At 38.4% G+C, this 20,278-nt stretch overlaps 1 protein-coding gene across 3 annotated transcripts in view; it reads left to right on the top strand.

Annotated features, from left to right (window-relative positions):
- Window positions 1-20,278, top strand: part of RPS6KC1 (ribosomal protein S6 kinase C1) — an 88,893-nt gene that overhangs the window by 6,309 nt on the left and 62,306 nt on the right. For all 3 annotated transcript variants that reach the window (XM_050314672.1, XM_050314673.1, XM_050314674.1), the window contains 5 exons: window positions 2,766-2,886; window positions 10,608-10,723; window positions 12,706-12,799; window positions 16,433-16,492; window positions 17,318-17,680. In XM_050314672.1, coding sequence (XP_050170629.1) covers window positions 2,766-2,886; window positions 10,608-10,723; window positions 12,706-12,799; window positions 16,433-16,492; window positions 17,318-17,680 — 754 coding nt within the window. The remainder of the gene's footprint in view (window positions 1-2,765; window positions 2,887-10,607; window positions 10,724-12,705; window positions 12,800-16,432; window positions 16,493-17,317; window positions 17,681-20,278) is intronic.

Below are 20,278 nucleotides of genomic sequence, written 5' to 3' on the forward strand. Positions count from 1 at the left end.
GTTATAAGCAAGCATCTGAAAATAATGAATTATTAAAAGGAATATCCTAGATGGTAGTTGCCATAAGGGTGAATTGTAGTCAGAAAATCCCATAAATTGGGAGCTTTTCTGTTATGCTGGCCTCTTATGATAAAAATAGAATTGTGGGCAGCCTTCAAAAGAAAAAGAATATGCCCCTAACCTGCTCCCACTGAAAATAAATTTACCTCAGTTTTCCAGAATTAGAAATTTAATAGACAGTTTTGTGCATGCAACCACTCCATTGCTTTAGGGTCTGTCTCATGCAACCCACTTCTCACACCCAGATAGGACCACAGAGCTGTGCCTGCCTCCTCATTCAGAAGTCTCTTATGTCAGTGCTGTGATGTTAATGCATACATTACATATGTACAGCTGCACATAAGTCTGTGTGCTGTGCCCTCAGCTCTTCTTGCCAGTTTTCCATCACGGCTTTTAACAGCCTTTGCTACAGCATCTCTCCCAGTGCAGCCAATTACAATTCAGTAGAATCCCTGCTGTTGTTGTTGGGACAGGAAGGACGATAACCTTGTAAGGGCTTCCTTCTCAAAAGGATAAAAGAAATTAATGTGGAGTTTTGTGTGAGGAGTTATTAGATACGGAAAGGCTAGTGGACTGAAGTTTGATTACCTTTTTTCTGGTAACTAATGGTGGCAATGTGGCATGTAAGGCAATTACAGCTAGGGTAGTCTAGTGAGGAGGAAGGCTTGTTCTTTGTGGAACAGATGAGTTGCATGAGTTAATAGAGATCCACTGGCTCTAGCCGTGACAAGCACCTTATTGCGTTACAAGTGTAACATATGTTTTGTGATATACGTGCTGTGCTTTGTTGGGCCTCGAAGTACAATGTGTCCTTCCTCAAAATCTATTTCCTAACGAGTGTGTTAAGAGTGGGAACTGCTAACTTTGCTGAGCCACACGCGTGCAGAGACATGTTTTTCGTGAGCTTGTGAAAGGTTTTAGGATGACCTTGACTGCTTTTGCTATGCAAGTTACTTATGGATATTTACTTTTTTCCTCTTGGCTCTTGGGTGATCGCTTGCAGTGGTGAAAAATGATGCATTTTAGTAGAGCAGAATCTCATGCTTTTATTTTCTGGCAGCTTTTCATGTTATCCTCAAATATTGCCAATGCAGTCACTTAATGTTTAAAGAATTCACCATCTTAAGCAATTTTTCTTGCTATATGTAAACTGCTTAAGAAGTGCTAATCATCCACTTTCTAGATATTGGATTAGATAGAAGTACATAATTGAAAAATTATTGTTTCTGATAGCAAAATGACTAGCAGGCCTTCTTGAGTTCCTCTGTTGTTTGTTGAACTTCACCAAGTACTAGCTGTAATTAAATCCTGAAAATGTGTGCCAGTAAGTGGGTTTCAGTACAGCTGAGTTGATAAGCTGGATAAAGTGTTACCATACTAACAGTTTGCATATCCACTGTTAACAGTCCTCTTGCCTTATATCTGCATTGTTCTGTAGGTAGGGCTTGCATCTGCTGAAACTTGGAAGGCCTCTGATCTTAGTGTTTAAAAATAATCCCCAAACAAACTCCCTCCAAAACACCAACAAAATAACAACAAAAATGCTCTAAATCTAAATGTTAAATCTGGTTTGCTTGAAAGAAGTACTTTTTCAGTTATGATTGCTCATGAGAAGGCAACCCGTTAAATTGTTAAGAAATATATGTAATATTTTAAATTGTAGTTAGTTGTATTAAGCTAATTGGGATATTTGGCTGATGCAACAGAGGAATCAACTGCTGAATGCATTGCAGTTTCTCTCTCTCTTTTTTTTTTTAATTAATCTGTTCTACTTTACGTTAGTATTGAGGTTTACTATGATGGCTTAGTGAGTCTGACCAAAAAGTAGCTCAAGATATAAAATATATTTGATAATTATTTTTTTTCATCCTGATAGCAAACCTGTTAGCAGTCAAGCATAAATTTTATTGTTTAGTTCTTTTCTTGGCTTGATTTTCCTACTGGGTTCTCCTCTTTCCTTGAATGGAAAGAATAGAAGGAATGGGATGGAAGAACAATAAGGTAGATACCTGACTGGGAGATGACTACTTCTTTCTGGGAAGGATAGATCAGGAAAACCTGGTATAATGAATCAATGCTCTCTTTACATTCCTAAAGTTGGAGATTTTGTCCAGATTACAAAAGGAACATACTCTATTTTGATCAGTGTTACTAATAATAAACTTGCATTTACATCTGATCAACGTTTTACATACACAACTTAAGAGCTGTTTTGTAGTCCTGGGTGCTTAATGCACTGTCCTTAAGAATCCCTTGCTGGTATTGATTTCTCTTCACTTGTTTCCTCTTTTGTTGTTGTGTGTCTTTCCCCAACCTGCAGCTGTGCCAAGCACAGCATGCTGTTGAATGTTGGATAGTGCAACACTCCTATTCAGCGTTTTTTTCCTCTCTTACTGGTTCCCTGTGTAGATCTGGATCTCAGTGTGACCGAAGCAGTGCTACCTTTGGCCTCTCTTGTTTCTTTCTTTCAGCTTTTACTTAATACTTTTTCTATGCACTGTAGTGTTGTTGCTAAAATGCAGGTTGGGGACAGATAATGACCATTTTTTTAATGCCTGTTACAGCTGGCAATTCAGATTATACGTGTTTGTTAAACAAATTTGCTGAAGCTAATGCTGTGATATGATTAAACAGGTATATTTGTGGTGTGATGCAAAGGGAACAATGAACCTCACTAATACTTCTCTCCCCTTTCTCTGCTTCAGATAGTCGTTTGGAAGAGATACAGTGACTTTAAGAAACTGCACAAAGATCTGTGGCAAATCCATAAAAACCTATGCAGACATACAGAGCTCTTTCCACCTTTTGCCAAGGCAATAGTATTTGGTAAGCATAATTTCTCCCTGACCTGCTGAAATTCTTTGATAACTCTGTATCTATAAATACATCTTGTTTGGCAGCTGGATGGAAATTTTTCCATGTGCTTTCTCTGTCCAGCTTACCTGTAGGTGTGTTGGTATCATAACTCGATACTTATATTTATTTTTGTAACAGGGATATTTGTGTTCTTGCCTCCATGTTAGACGTAGTAGCTGAGATATCTTTACAACATACATTCCCTGTTTTCAGGAGCATAATGTCCATATTAGCTTTGTGAACAGCACCTGAACAACGAACAAAGTTTTTCATGTATGAGCTGTCTGGTTTTTAGTGATGAGTTATAGTAAAGTATCAAGTGCTTGTTACAGAGAAGGGTTTTTGTTTTAGGAATTGGAGTGCAATTGCCAGTTTTATTTAGATAGGCTTTTGAGATCAGTTGTACATATACCAGTTAAATATTTCTCCAAAACCTGTGGATTGTGACTCTACAGGAGAAACAGGTGACAAAAAGGAATTAGATCTTACAGGTTGTAACTTAATCCTGATATATATGTTCTCATGAATGAACTATGGGTGGATTTCCAGTGAAGTGCTGTGACTCCATATAGAATTCCACCTTACCACACTTTTTTCAGTGGTGTTGTGTTTATAAAATAAACTTTTTTTAGTGTGTGTTCTTTGTGTTCAGCACAAACTCGTGCGCTTTTTTTTTTTTTTTTTGGTGTACGTATAAATCACACAACATCCATTGGGCTTTTAAGCATTTTTCAACTTTTTTTTTCTTTAATGTATTTAGCATATTTGGCATCTCTTTTGTATGCACCTACTGAATCCTCTGTTAGTGCTTCTGAGATGTTTCTAAGGTGTTGCTACTATCTGGAATGGATTTTGTTCTTGTTGGTGTGCATTTGCTACTTGCTTTCCAGCCTTTTCCCCCAAGCATCTGAAAGTTGTTTTTTCTTTTTAATTTATGGTGTCTGGTAAGTGTTTGACATTTCTTTACCTGCAACTATCATGTGCATCTGGTTTGGTTTTGGGTTAGCTTTTTGGTTTCTATAGTGCTTTTAGGGTTGCTATGGCATTTCCATAGCACTTAGAAGTTGTTTCAGTCTGGTTTTTTTTTTTTTTTTTTTAAGCATCTTGCCTGTGGTGGTTGTGGTGGTTGTTTTTGTTTATTTTTGCTTGTTTGTTTTTGTTTTGGGTTGTAAATTTTTGTTTGGGTTTTGTTTGTTTGTTTTTCTTTTCCCATAGTTTTAAACATCTAGCATGTTTAGTCTTTTTTTGGCAAACATTACTCTCGTTTTTGTCGAGGTTTTTGGTGTTAATTTTGTGCTTTTTTTTGGCATGGTTTTTGGTTCCTAATGCATTGGTACAGCATTTTTATGCGGGTTTTTTTGACTTTTTTTTTTTTTTGTCCAGCATTTCCTAGATGTAGCTTGCTTTCATGCATATGCTGCAGTTTTTTAAGCAGTTTTTGTTTGACATATTTTTTGGTTTACATCTACTGTGTGCTTTGTGAGCATTTTTGAGGCATTTCCAATTCTGTAGAATGAGTTTGGTGATCCTTTTTACTTTGTTGGATTTTGAGGTTTTTTGGAGGGATGTTTTTAGGTGTGGCTTGGTTCCTAGGGCATGGCTATGATGTTATTTCTGTCCTAGATTTATTTGGTGGTTTTTTTAGCATACATATACTGTATGATTTTTCAGTGTGTTTTTAAGTTATTCAGGGGGATTTTTTGTGTGTCCAGTATATTTAGTGGTTTTTTTTTAACGTGCATTTGCCATGTGTCTTTTGTCATGAGCATTTTAATGGGTTTTTAATCTTTGGACATGTGTTTGGCTTTTTTTTTTTTTTTTTTTTTTACATGAGTCTACCACATGCTCCTTTTTTTTTTTTTTTTTAAATGAAATGTGGGTTTTGGCAAGGTTTTCAGTTTCTAAGGTGTTTTTGGGCAGGCTTTTGGGTTAAGGCCTCTTCATGTTGTTTACGAGTTGGTTTAGCGTGGGGATTTTAAATTAGCATTCAGTCTGTATTTATGGCTTTTCTGTGCACCTTGTGTGCTGTTTAGTGTCCAGTCTGTTTGAGATTTTTTTGAATGCATCTATCATGTGCTGTATTTTCAGCAAAATTTCTGGTCTGGGTGTTGCATGATTTTTTTTTTGTTCCTACAGCATTCTCACTGCATGTTTGGCTCTCCTGTGGTGGTGTTCTGAGAGTCCAGCATGTTTGGCATCTTTCGGCATAAATTTCAATTTCCCATGTGCTCCTTTTCTATCCCCCCCCTCAGGTTTTTACATCTTTTCTTTTGAATAATTTTGATTTCTCAGGCATTGCTGCAGTGTTGTTTTCCATTGTCATTTTGTTTCTAATATGTTTTAAATATACAGCACGCTTCAGCATGGGGTTGGCTTTTTTTCTTTTTTTTTTTTTCCATCCTACTACCACGTGCTTTTTTGTGATTTCTTCCCATATTTTTTCAACTTTTTCGGTGTTCAGCACGTTTGGCATTTTTTTGGCACTTTTTGGCTCACATGTGGTGCATCCTTTTGTGTCTATTTGCACATTTTCCATGTGTTGTGCCTGTCTTTTTTGTTATTATCATATATGTTTTTGTATGTTTTGATGTGTGTTGCACGTTTTAGCATCCAGGCAGTGTTTGGTGTGTTTTGGCATGTATCTTGTACTGATTTTTGCAGGTTTTTTGTGTGTAACATATTTTATCAGTGTTGAGCATGCATTTAGAGCATATTTTCCCACATTTTCTATGTGTCTCACGTTGGTATATTTTATTATCCAGCATGTGTTTCACATTTTTTGGCATACATCTACTCATCATGTTTTTTTTCTCTTTGTAATGATTTTAGAGTGCTTTAGTGTCTGGTATGCTTTTGGCATTTTTATGCATGCTTTTAGCATAAGCTTTTGGTCACCCTAGCATTTTTTGGGGGGCTTTTCTGTATTTTTATTTTTTTGTTGAGAGCTGGATTTTTTATTTATTTATTTTTAAAAAAATTTTCTCCTCTTTGTCTGTGTTTTGCTCTTTGGTGTGGGTTTTTTATTGTTGTTGTTTGGTCGGGATTTTTTTTGGCGTTTACTATCATTTCGGAATAGGCAAGCCTGCCTGTTTGGACAGTGCCAAACTGAGGTTGTTTAGTCAGCCTTTTTTCCACCACTTTATGTGACAGCACTGTAGTACTGCCACCATCTACTCATCCTGTAGCGGTGTTTGCTGGCTCTTTGCCTCGAGTGATGGAGAAACTGCAGGAAACTCCCCTGGAGGCCAAACCTCAGTCTGGAAAGCACAAATTTTCCTTCTGATGCTTCAGGACCAAATACTGCCACAGATGTGTAATTTTTGAGAGAGAGGGGTAAAAAGGAAATGAAGGTGGAAGAAGGTATTGGCTTCTAATATCTTAAATAATTTTAAATTGCTATAAATGCAAATTAGCTGGTTTTGTAGTAGCTCTGTAAGCAAGGACAGAATTGAGTGAAATCCTTTCTAAAAAACATCCTTCTTCCATTGTATTTAGTGAACAAAAGTGACTGCAATGTACATTGTGATAGAAGGAAATCCATAGAAATATTCAATGCAGTTATTTATAAAAAAGCTCTTTGAAATGAAACAAAACAGACTCCACTACTTTTGAATGAAACTGAGCCAGACAAGAATACAGGAAAGTGGAGATAATGTAAAACTGAATTTTAAATGATTGGTACATAACTGGCAGGAACAGAACTGTCTGACTCTTCAATTTAAGAATTATTTTTCAATTTACAGCATAAAATTTTACCTTTACAGCATAAAATTTTTCCTTCCATCTCACTTCTACACATAGTAACTGCCACATGATTTATTTTAGTTAAAAACATCTATCTTCAGAAAATTCCTAGTATTTTTTTCTACTAGAGGAAAAATATAACCTTAGAAGATTTTAAGATTTTGACAGACTTGTTTTCAGTCTTGTTTAGTTAGTGGTGAGCTGCAAGGTTCATCTATATTAAGTTCTTTTCTTTCCAAACTGCTTTGAGGGAGCATTTCTGCAGTTCTTGAGGGAGCATTTCTGTTTCTTCTCTGTGGTGATGTTACACTCATTGCAGCTTTTAAACAAGTTATTAATTAGAATTTCCAGTAGTTGCTGGCAACTGGTTGGTTTTTTTTTTTTTTTTTGATTTCTTTTTTTTGGATACCTGTGCTTTAAATAATGCACATACATATTGTTTTGCAGAGAGTGCACTTTACAAAATGAGCACTAGTGGTTCTGACAGTTGTACTACTTACTTGTGGTAGAAGTCTTGAACCTGAACAGCATCTCCAGTTCAGCATTTGGCGTTTCAGGAGGTGGTGTGGAGAACTGAGATGTATTTAAAAGCAAATGTGTTGTGCTGTGCTTCCGTATTTCCTGCAACTGTAGACTTGCCACGTCTGCAGAACTGAGCTCTGCTGCATGTTTTACACCACAGTTTTTAATTCAAGTGCAGGTGTATGTATTTTTTATGCTGTTGCAATAGAGCTGCTTGCATCAAAGGAGGAAACTTGTTATGGATGTGAAAAAGAAATCCAGTGACCTTGGTCATAGAAATCTAAAATGTCCTAACAGATCCAGCTGTTAAAATTATGATACCTATTTCTGCGACATGAGTAGTGTCCTACATGCATCAACATAATTTCTTCAGTACTTTCAAACTACTTTTTTTTGTTGTTGGACACTGTAAGTATTCTTGTATGTTAACAATACGTGGCATTTTACCAAAATATGGCTAAATCTGTGCTCATCATGTCTCTTATCCAACAACTGCAGAAATGTACTCTAGTATAAAAAAAATACTACACCCCCAGCCCTGCCAAAAAAGAATCAACTCCCCCCCTCCAGATATTGCTTCTGTGAGTCAGAAAGTCAATTTACATTGAAGTAGCACATTTAAGAACTTGGTGTCATGTACAGTTAGAAGTGTTGTGAGAAAATGAAACATGAACACAAACCTTGCCAGGTGTTTTGTTGTTCAGGTCTGCTCCACAGAATTCATTGTGGATTCTCTTTACAGGAATTTACATTTGGCTTTCATGTATATAAGAAGTTTTGAATGGATCATGACTGGAGGAATAGCAGAACTGTGCTAATGCACGTGTTGCATGCTACAGTTGTAGCTGGCACTTCTTAAAAACCCTGGGAAGACATAGTCCTATAATGAAGTTTATGTGTGTCTGAGAGACATAAAGAGTAGCAGAAATAATGTTGATTTAGATGAAGGATGACTTTCTGATAGAAATGTTGGAAGAGTCATGCTATGTGAGCATCTTTGAACATCTCATTGAGAAGGGTGATAATGAATGTGTTTAGCAATACAGGATTGCCAGAAAGTATGGAAAAAGGAAGAGGGGGAAGGATTTAGGCAGGGATGCCTGGGATTAAACTGCCAGCAAGATGCCAGCTAGTCTGTAAACTGAACCAATACTGAATTATGTTCTTCCTTCCCCCAAGGTCCTCTAGTTCTGTAAGCAGTTGTCCTGATACTGTATCATGATGCTACAGGTCTGGAAAATGTGATAGTGGTGATGTTTCAAACATGTTCAAACATGTATTTTTATTTTCTTTTTTAGCTCAGCTTCCTAAGAAACTAAGACTTGTGTAATTGTGCTCTCAGAAAGATCATCCTCTTACTCATGTGGCTAATACCAGCTAAATCTGAGAGTGAAGGTGGTTGCAAATGTAATTATGTTTCTGCAAAGTCTGTGAAACAGCAGCTGAGTAAGAAGAGGGCATGTGCTTTGGTGCTGCAGAAGGCCAGGCAGGCTCAACTCATCCCTGCAGATTTGTAGCTGCCTGGCAATTGGGGAACACACAGTGGTTAGCCTGGCAGTGCTGATCCTGGTGTGTCCTATGTGGGACCCAGTGGGAGTACTGAGAAGATGTGGATAAGGAAAGTTAGTTTTTATTGGGTTTGATGATAAAGTGTAACACAGAGAGATTCTTGGTAAATGAGGAAAAATATCTTACAGAACTACTTTCTTGCAAAAGTTATCTGTTTCTGGTATTGTTGGGTGTTCTTCACGATTGATTTTGTATTGCGTTATAAGTGTTCGTGTTATTTTGTAGATTCATTTAACTGGCCCATGCTGCTGTGCTTTGCTGAGAGAAGTTGGGTTTTTTTTTTTGATGTCCAGTTTTGCATGGAATGAACCAAGAGCCCTAATGCACCCTCAGTGTTGCTCTGAAGACACAGGAAGTTTGATGAGCAGTTTAATAAAGCCTGATTTCAGTGTTGCCACTCAGTGTGGTAGCATTGCTTTTGCCTTCTTTCTGCTTGCTTGTTGCTCACTCTTTTGTACAGCTGATCATGTTTGTGCAGCTGAAACGGCAGGGTGAGCAACGTACGGAACCAGTCCAGCTGAAAATTAGCCCAATGATGTCTTTTCTTTTCTTTCATAGAAAATATAAGCTCCAAAAGCTTTGTTTGTGATCTTGTGAGTATGTGTGTGTCTTTTTGGTTTTATTTTCTTTTTTTCTGGTACCGCATGGGCAGGAGCTATTTACTTGAAGAATTTCTGGAAAGAATCCTGCTTTGATACTTTCTTCTGGGATTATTTTTTTTTTGCTTGCTCTAAGTATAAATGAATTTTGCTTTTGTATTCAATGTTTCTTTTGTCCTCTTCAAAGGTTAATGCCACAGAGCTGTCACAGGTGGTTCTTATTTTCCTGGTCCTGCTGTTATAGCAATACTGTTTCTTGAACTCGTCTTCCCAGTCCTTTTTTTCCCCTCTGTATAGCTGTTGCAATATCTGTTCTATTCTCCTCCAATTATTACTGTTAACCTCTACCCTTTTTCTTTTGTAAACTTGTAACTATTTCAACAACAAAGTGATGTTGATATAAAAAGCTAAAATAAGTTATGTGCAATTGTGAAGGATGTGAATGTAAGGTAGCAATCCAAGGGTTTTCTCCTGAGAAGCAAATCTCTTCAGGTGAACTGCGGGATTGTTTTTTAAGTATGTTTTTTTCTAATTGGAATGTTTTGGGTGCTGGGTAGGGAAAAAGGAAGGCTCATACATTTTAGTAAATGAGCTGCTTCCCAGCTCTGTTTACCTCTTGAATCCAGAAGGAGATGAGATCCTGTCTGCTTGGAGCTACTTCAGAGGAAGGCTTCAGTGCCTGGTGGCAGGGCTTCACCATCTCCCTTACACTTTGTCTCCTCCATAAATGGCACCTTGGAATTGATGATCTGTTTGGGGGCTTTTAGCAATACTTTGTTTACTATCTGCTCATATTGTGCGTTGTTCTTGAGAATATGTGAAGATTGCTCAGCTCCTTACAGGATTTGGGCCGTAATCAAGGCTGACACTGACTGGCATATTGTCAAATTGTGCATGTATCATTTATTGTTAGATAACACTGGACATCCGTTAGTGTCTCTTGGCTAATCAAGAGTGTTGCCTCACATATTCTTACGATGAGAGGGCGAAGGATTCTTGTCGTAGCTGCCAGCTTTCATCATCCGAGCGGATTGCAGAAGACGGGACTCTAGGGACAATTGAGAATAGGAAGTTTGAAGATTTGCTGTATTCTCCTGAAACGTTGGAGTGACTTTCATAGACTCAGGGCATTGTCTCCAGAAGGTTACTTTTGTCTTGTTTGTTGGTTTGTTTTTTTTTTTTTCTCCCGTTGTAGTTATTATTGCAAAATAAATGTGTAGTTATTTCTAAAACTGTCAATCTATGTGTCTCTTCCAGGGCGATTTGATGAGACTGTGATTGAAGAAAGAAGACAATGTGCTGAAGATTTGTTGCAGTTTTCTGCCAATATCCCTGCTCTTTATAACAGCAAACAGCTGGAAGAGTTTTTTAAGGTTGGTTAGCATTTGCAGAAGTATTTGCTTCTTACTGATGTAAATAAAGTGTAGTGCTGATTCTGTTTTACTTTATACACTGAGTGAGAGTGAGCTGAAATGACATGCTTTGTGAAGGGACTGGGGGTTTTCTGTTTGCTCTAGAAATGTGGCTTTAAAAAAAAAACCCATGCCACACCTCTACAAGGTAGAAGGTTTTACAGGAACTTCAGGTGAAGGGATTTGAAATTTATTTTTTTATTAAGTGATGAGCAAAAAGCCTGTGAGGATGAATCTAGGTGTTCAGTAGGGAAGTGATAAAAATATTGTCACTGTTTCTGTATTTTAAGTAGATGTTTATAGTTTCAAACCAAAGGAACTAAGACTGTTAAGACTGTTTCCATATGATCTCTTATGGACTCAGGTCCTTGACAACAAATTTGGCATATAACTAGTCCAACGTGCTGCGTGTACAATGTTGTGAGAACCGCTCTCCATAATGTATCTTAGGACAATACATTGATATGGACTTCCTCTTTTATTACAGCTGAAGCGGCTTCTTTTCAATAGTTCCTTCAAACCTCTTTATTTTCAGTAGCTTAGTCTAACATTCTGCAAACTCATAAGCATAAATTTACATGTAACAATGATAGTAACTCCCTGGAATTAAGGAAATACTCATCTGGCTGAGATGGGACTTAAATGTATGAATGTGCTAAGTATATTTAAATAATACATATGCAAAAGCAAAATTACATTGAAGACTAAAATTCTTGTTTTCATGATGAAGTTATTGCAGAGTTCTTTAAAATACTTAATTTTTTTTAAACATTAGGGACAACAATAAGTGGGAGACTGGGTTAGAATGTTTTACTTTTTGGTTTATTTGCATTTTTTTCAGTTCTTTGGAAATATTTCTGTGGTTTTGGGTACCTTTTAGTGCTCTCTTCTGCCCCTTTGCTTAAGAAAAGTATTACTTTTAGCCTCCCAATGGACCTTTCCTGGCTTTGCAAGGAAATGAATAAAACTAGAAAAACATTAATTTTTTTTTGAGCGACTGCATCTACAAGGGGAATTATGCAAATGTAATAATTGAGGCTCATTTGTTAGCTACTGTGGTGTTATGTTTCCTGTAGGAGAGCCTTGGGTTTTGATCAGCTCAGCCCGTGTCCTTTAGCTCTGCTCATGGGTGATTTTTGTTCCTTTTCAGATTCTTGTGCAAAAAAAAAAAAATCTCTCCGTGGAGAGAGAGAGAGACTTGGACAATGAATTTTGAGAAACAACTGAAGGGAGGGCTGTGTGTATCAAAAAGATGAGCTGGCTAGGTTGCAAATGTGCTGGGCTAGTTCAAGACAGATTAGCAGTGTCTGTATGTGACACAGTCTTGGAAATGATGCAGTTTCTGTTAAAGCTACGTGGAAAGTGAGCACCTGAGATCTGAAACAGAAATTTAAAAAAAACCCTCATATGTGGTTTCTAGTAATTATTTCAAGTAATTATTCCTGTTGTTACTTCACTTGTCCTTGATTCCTTTCAGGCTTGAGAGGGAATAATGTATCTTGATATCTTTGTCCAGTCTTGACTATGACTGAACTCAGGACAGTGGGTCACGGGTAGAACATGAGTCTGACAGGCAAACAGTCCTGTGTGAGGGACCTACTGAGCTTAGGAGCACCACTGAATGGCACAGACTGTAAGTGACACAGGACAGCAGGAACATGATTGTTCTCTTCCTGTTAGATTTGACTGTGCAGGCAGACCTGCTGCAAGACTCTGAAGTGGGCTAACAGTTTAGATAAATAGACAGCCTGTGGGAACCAAACATGGCCTAACCAAAGTCCTTGTTTAATTTTGCAGGCTTTTATAGTTTATTTAAATGCATTAACTCTAAAGTAACAGAGCATTCACTGGTTAGGAAATTTAATTTTGACTATCACTTCTATATAATGAGAATTTCCATAGAGCACAGCAGCTAAATAATTCCTTTCCCTCTTCCTTTTCAGGGTGGAGAGGTGCATGATGGCTCTGAACTGATTGGTCCTGTTGAGCCTCTGTCTGACTCTGTGACTGACAATCTGTCTGACTGCAGCTCTGAAGGTTTGCTTTCTTCTCTCATGTAACCTTACAGTGTGCTCTGTTTTAAAGCAGCTTATAAATGACAAGTGCCATATTTGTTTATGAAGTGCTGCCGTCCAGTTTCTGTTTGCTTGGTATGGCAGAAATGTCAGAGCTGGGATTAATGAAAGAGAGCTTGGGATCAGCAGAGCTCTGTGTGCACCTCTTGGAAGTTTGCTTCTAAAGATGTACATGCTGACTTGGATCCCACGTGTAGAGTAATTTTAGTGGCACTTCACCTGCTCTAAATAATAGTATAGCTGTAAGGAAGGGTCAGTCAGCCCAAATAAATACTGTACTGGAGCTTCTTGCCTGCCTCTGGAGGCTGAGATAGCTTAAACTTCTCTGTGTACCATGCAATCTTTTAGCTATTTGTGTTCCTGAGTTACACTTGGTCCTTGTGATTTCTAAGAAATTCTTCTCCAATCCTCATGTTTTCCTTTGGAACTGTTTTGTACTCGTATATAAATACACATTCTTATAGAAACACTCATTAAGCTTATATGAGAGGGAATTTTTTCTTAACTCTTAAATTTCCTCTGGTTTTTCTGGCATAGAACTTACTTTGATAAAACAATGCTTGAATAATGAAAACTGCTTGTGTTTTGTAATAGTAGTAATTGGTTGGGGTTTTTTTTCCCCCCCTTGAGGTTGTATGACTTGCCACTGGGATCTGTCTGTGTCAATAACTTTGTGCTCAGTTGTACAATGTATTTTATATGGGAAGCGAGCTTTGCATTTTCTTTTGTAGTATCTTCTATGATGTTTATGAACTGATGTCCTCACGATACTTCATTCTGTGAAGGGAAATGCATAGAGCTGTTTAATTACAGAGGATAGTTATGATAAATACCACTAACTTGCTTTAAAGGAGCATGATTTCGGTGAAATTTAACATTCCAAATTCTGACAATGCACTCACTTTACACTGTGCCTTATAAAAGAAAAAGTCCTTCTATAAGTGCTTAATGTTTCTATTCTTTATTCACAAGGGCCTCATTTTTAGAAGAAAACCACTTCCTTTATGTGAAATTAAATACTGAAGAGAAAAAATTCTGTAAAGCAGAAAAATTCTTTGATACCCTTCTGAATCTGCTGGAGTGCTTTTACGGGATACTTGCAACAACCATGAGCACAGGACTTCAAGATGCTGAATGAGACTTTTATGGAGTTATATTTTCTAAAAACCTATGTGTCTTCCAGCTCATTTCTTCTTATGTTTGAAACCAGATTTTGGTGGTGAGGGGGGGGAGACCGGGGACAGAAGGAAACATCTGCCTTTAAGGCCTCTAGATGGCAGTGGTGGCAGTGGCAATACTCTGCCTTGAGTCCTCTCCCTGCCTCTCCTTAGGACCTCCTGCCTGCATCTGATTTTTCCCAGTCTGATTATGGTAATTAACTGTGACTGCTGTTTTTTGTGAGCATTCAAGGGCCTCCACGTGGGCACTGCTCCTTCAGGCTGTTGTAGTGAGAAGTATCACCCCCAGTTCCTATGGGGTGCTGCTGTTTGCTTTTAAGGGTGGGTTGTGTTTTCTCTCCTTTATCTGTTCTTTTCAGGCAAAGTTATTTTTGTAGAAGGTGTGCACATTAATGGTAGGAGATACAAACTGACAGTAGCAGAAGTGTTTCTGTACCAAAATAAGCAACAATTATCTTACTTGTAAAAATGTTTTGGCAATTCACACTTTTACAAAAATCTCCTTTTCAAGAGGCCAGGTTACCCAGGCTTTCCAACAGTTTTTGGAAACTGTGTTTACTTCTCAGATTCCTGGTTAAATTTCATAAGGCAGAGACAAGAACAGAAACTTATGTTCAATTTCAGCATTATTATACTCATCTGTTATTCCTGACCAACAATCACTTTGTCTTCATCTCTGAGTACATGGGATGATGTTCAAATGATCAACTTCCCAACTTCCTCTCAAAGTCTTTCTATACCAATTATCAGATTCTTTAGAGCACTTCATCAGGAAGCTAATTTTTTTTTTCTTTACACCCCCCTCCATTTTTTTTTTTTTTTACCATGTACACATTTTCTTCCCAGAAGTAAACCTGTGCGGTTCAGACCCTTCCCACTCCCTGAGCTGAATGGAAGCCCCATGACTGTGGTTGTGTGGTGCCAGATCTGGGCTCTAAACCCGACCTTAAGAAGAGTTTATTAGCTCAGGCTCTGTGCCATATTAGCTGTGTTTGGACAGCTTCTGGTCAGGTTGGCTACAAATGTGGTTTTGTGTGGCCTGTAGGGAAGGGAACTTGAGTCTGTGTGAAGTCTGCTGTGTGGATGGATGCTAATTCATCTAATCTGGATGGCCAGAACAACCTTCCTGCAAACTCTAGCTTTTCCATTCATGCTTTCTCTCTGCACCCTTTGTCCACCAATCAGCTCTGCTTCCACCACTTGATTCCTCTAAGTGTAATTGAGTTCTAAGTCCTCCACACCCAAGTTTTGTTGCTGTCCCTAAACTGAGCAGGTGAAGGGGCCCATTATTATTACACTAGTTTATGTATTCTCTGTCTTCCTCCAACGTTTCTTTCTTGCAGGATTTGGGGTTACACAGGCAGTTTTCTTCTCTGCATGGACACTTCACTTTATGTCCCTTCCATGAGAAGATCAGGAGCATTGTCTTCTGTGCACCCTGTCCCCTCCTCTCAAGTAGTGTTGTGTCACTAAGTATGACTGTCCCTTGCTTTTCAGACAGAGTGGCTAGTAATTTTTTTCTCTTTCATGTCTTTTTCCTCTCACCCATGTTAAAGATACTGCTGGCTCTTAGAAAAGCAGTATTTCTACAGTGCCTTCTTACTCCTGTTTCATAAATTGTAAACTCCCTATAACCCTATGGTTGCAAAATGAAAAAGAAAGTGTGAGTTAGTTGCCTTTGAGTCAGCTTCTTGCTGCTGCCACATACTTCTTGAAGATAAGTAAAGTCAGAACACGTTACCTGGAAATGTGGATAAACTCTTCACTCTGTCAGTAATAGAGGAGAAAACAGCAGCTTTTAGCTCAGAATTTACCTTCACTGTGTGTACAAACAACTAAATGTCTTGACCTTGTTGCCTGTTTTATTGCCTCAGTGGATACATGTGCCAAGGTGATAAAACAAACTGCTACTTGATATCCAGGTGGCACTGCCAAATTCGTGGGTCGTTCAGTATGTCTCCTGCAGGGTACTATTCTGGAATGACATACTTGATACTGAAAGCTAGCTTCTTTTTTTTCTGTGGTGTGTAGATCCCAGTCTTTGGAGGCTCTCCTGTTTAAGGTCTCCTTAGCTGTAAATCATCAGGGCAGTGAGAGATAGGGATTTTAATCCTGCTGCTGTTGAAATTAAGTGAGTTGGTAGGTTTGAATTGCCCCCCCTCCCCACCAAAGCAGGCACCTGTGTTTTGTTTTTAAAATCGTGGAAGCGATGAGAAATGGTGAATCTAATACCACTGTCACAATTTTAATGGTGTGTTACCAAATGGGTATCTCTGATAGTCAGTCAAAGAGCAGGTTCATATTATGTATTTTTACCTCTAGAAGGGATGTGCTCTTTCAGTTTGATGGCAAGTGAACGTGTAATCTGCTGTACCAAAGGATGTCAGAAACATTTTTGTCATTCTTGTCCTTTTCAGTTCGAAAGGATTTAAGTGGGCTTGACGATGTGACGCTTACGAGCCAATCAGAATGTGGAGGTGAGATCTAGAAGTTGTTTCTGTTACATTTGTGGAATTTAAATAGGTATAATTGAAAGTTGTAATTGAGTGAATGCTTTTTGTGGATGATAATCTGTACGGAATAAAATGCTGTATGTGTAAAATATCTTTGTTGCCATTTATTCCCAAAAAACCTTGCAAAATTCCTGTGGTTTAGTTACTGAAGGTCAGCTTGCAGCAAAGATATACTGGCTTATAGCAAGTGTAAAATAAAATGTGTTACCTCAAGTTTGAGTGAAAGGTGCTAACTAATTCCTTTTACCATGCCTCAGCAATGAAAGAAGGCTGTGCATGTTAGATGGGAGTTAAGAGTACTGCATGATACATAAGCTGACACTAGCTCTGTTAATTCAAACTCCTAATTTACTGGTTTTGGATGCTTCACCTTGCTGATTTAAACAGTATGTTGGGATTTCTTGCAACAGTAATTTGGCTCCTGCTGATTTACTTCTCTAATAGCACTCACACAGAAAGGGTTAGTTTTGTAATTTTCTGAAGCCCAGTGGTGAACTGGCTTTGAAAGTTTAAGTTGGGTGTTATATGTTGATCTCTTCATTCACAGTATTAAATTCAAGACCTCTTGCTCTGCCGATGTCATAGTTAATTTTAAAAATCATGTTTCTACAGGTATTAAAAGCTTTTTAAGACAGAAAGCTGTCTTAAACAGGGAGGGAGTTTCTGGGCATGGTCTCAGGAAGCTGCAGGAATGAAAAGAAAGCTAAATCTTCAGATGGGATAAAGAATTTTGAAGGTTCCTAAGGTATATGAGAGATCTAAAGTAATGGATGCCTTTCTGACTTTTAGGCTTCTCCAGTGACAGCGACCTGATCTCTCTGACAGTCGATGTAGATTCTCTTGCTGAGTTAGATGATGGAATGGCATCCAACCAAAGTTCTCCCAGTAGAGCTGTTGGCCTTTGCGTTGCTTCTGAACCCCCAGTACAAAGCACGCTGGCACCTGAGCAGGAGTGGAGCAAACCCGAAGGAGAGAGGGAAAGCCATAGCTTGTTTACTGGAAGCTTAAAACCCAAGCCAGGCAAACAAGATTACTTGGAGAAAGCGGGCGAGTTAATAAAACTGGCCTTGAAGAAGGAGGAGGAAGAAGATTATGAAACTGCCTTAAGCTTTTATAGAAAGGGAGTTGATCTGCTTCTGGAAGGTGTTCAAGGTATGGATCTTCCCATTATGTTTGTCTTATCTTTGGCTATGTGTATTTGTTTATGGCATTTCCTTAGTTAACATCAGCTTACTGTGTTGCACAGAGGTGATATGAAATGCAGAATGATGTGTGCTTGGCTTTCATGTACTTGATAGCTGTGTGCATAGGAGAGAGAGGGAAATCTTTCTCTCTAAGACTGAATAGTAATTCAGGGTCTCATCTTGCAAGTGCCAAGAATCTCGTCTTTTAAAATTGCAGCACAACCTTTGACTTGCAGGTAAGTAGCGAAGTGCTCCACTCTTGCCTTTTTCCTTTTTATTACCTAGGCATTAATTAATATGTGGCACTTGCAGCACTGTTGAAACATTATTTAATTTACATGGTTAAGTGAGGATTAATTATCCCCATTTTATGCATGGGGAGAGGCAGACTCAGGTTAACTTCCCAATCACAACAGGATTAGAACTACTCTTGGCTCACAGCCTCTTGTTTCTTCCACTATTCTCCTTTTCTAGCTAAAGGATGCATACAAACTTACATACCTGCACTGCTAGAGGAGAACAGAATTTTTTCTTTATTGAAAGACTGGCACATTAATATATGTGTGCAAAAGCTGTTGTTAACAGACAGATGCAACTACATGCAAGTTTCTACGTAGTCTCCTTGTAGCTTGTCAGTGAGGGAACGATTTTTTTCCCTTGCTTCTCTAGTTCTTGAGAATCTAGAGTGATAACCTCATATATTTGCATTTTGTCCAACAATGGCTTAAGACTATAAAGCACAGGAAAATATTTGTTCTTTCCTGGAGTGAATTCAGAGTCTGTGTATTGTGCTTCTGTCCCACACAGATCAAATGAATAAGATTAGAATTGTGGCTTTGTTTGACAGCACACAGCACAGATGCATTATGCTGCTCCAGATCTGAACTTAAATGTTAATGTACCAAAGCACACACGAGCAGAAGCCTTTGCTGCATCTTGGTGTGATGCACAGCAGTGGTCCCGGCCTTCTGAACAGTTCTAGGAATGGAAGTTACCTGGTGAGCTGATTTAATGGGTCCTGGCAAAAAAAAATTGATAGGTTACTGATGAGAACTAGAGGTGTGGGCCAAGATATGTTCATAGCCTTTGCTTAAAGTGTCTTACACTTTTTGGCAAACATAAATCCACCTCTTTCTTTTCAAGTCTCAGTGATGTCAGTAGGGTTGCTGCTTTGCTGCTTGTTGTGGCTTTTCAATAGCATCCTATCTTTTCTTGCCTGTGTTGTCAAAATGCTTTTCATTCTTGATGTTGAATGTGCTGGCCATCCTTCTGTTGGAGAGCCCAGCTATTCTTTCTTTGCCAATGTACTTTTTCACAGACCTGTTACGGTCTTCTGAAGGATATCCTGTTTTGTCATAATCAATTCTGTCTTCCTGCCATGATGCAAGGCTGCTATGATGCAGTTTTGAACCGACACTTCAAATTTCAACTTCAAAAGCTTTCTTTATTAAACAGTTTCAAACTGTTAATGGCGTGAACCCAAGTCAGGCTATCGTACATCCCTTTTGCTGTGATAACTATTGTGCATACTTGAGTTGTGGCAGTGGTTAAACACATTGGCTTTGAATCTATGGTAATCCTTATGGTAATATGTTTACCTTGAAGTTGTGAAAAGCTTTTCTTGCATGTGTTGTAGGTGACTTGCCCAACTGATGCATACTAACATGTCAAACCAGAGTGGGTTGAGCTTCTTACTTGCGTTTGCCAGAATTTCCTCCAAGGACATTTACTGCAGGGTAGCCACTCATCCAACTCCCTCAGATGACTGTTAACCCTTTTCTCTCACCCACTGGTATCCATGCTTTTCAGACTAGGAAGAAATTCAGGGTGTCTTGGGAAAGTGTGATATTCTGCCCTGTTTTCTTCATGCGACTCAGATAGTACAGTGGGCGTTATTAATAAATTTTTAGTGGTACTTGTGTGTGTATGTAGGTGCTCCTGATGGATGAAGAGACATGTAGCCAGCACCTGCAACTTTTCCTTTGCACTCTCTGACATTCATCTGTAAAGCACAGAAGAGGGAATAATGGCAATGAGTTCCTTTTAAACTGGCATCTTATCCCTTGTGAATGTAATTGTACACAGGCTAGATCCTAGCAGTCAGATCTTCCTTTTTGTTTCTCTGTGTTACCCTTCATGGCTGTGAAGGTGGAAAGCAAATGAATGTCCATCCTCTGCTGGGCACTTGCACTAGATTTGGGTAGATCCAGCTCATTTTGTGTCCCATTCTCCTTGGAGCTTCTGCAAGCTGGTAGGGAGACAGTGATGCCCTCTTTATGATGACAGGGCTGATTCAAATGCCTTCCTAAAAATATATGCCTTCTCAAGATCTATGAGGACAGTAAAAAAAAAGCCTCAAAAGACCAACAAAACTTATTAATCATGCTACTTTGTGAAGACACTATGTTTAACGTTGATATGTGAATATTCACTTTATGTTGCAATAAAAAACGACAAACCCTTAAAGTAATCACTTCAGTTATTTAAACACCCCTGGTTATGTATTTCATATGTATAATAACATGCTCCTTTCAAAGATAAGGATGGTGCAATTATTACACAAAGC

Source organism: Myiozetetes cayanensis, unplaced genomic scaffold (assembly GCF_022539395.1).
Source record: "Myiozetetes cayanensis isolate MyiCay16 unplaced genomic scaffold, myiCay2020 scf2-11, whole genome shotgun sequence".
NCBI lineage: Eukaryota > Metazoa > Chordata > Aves > Passeriformes > Tyrannidae > Myiozetetes > Myiozetetes cayanensis.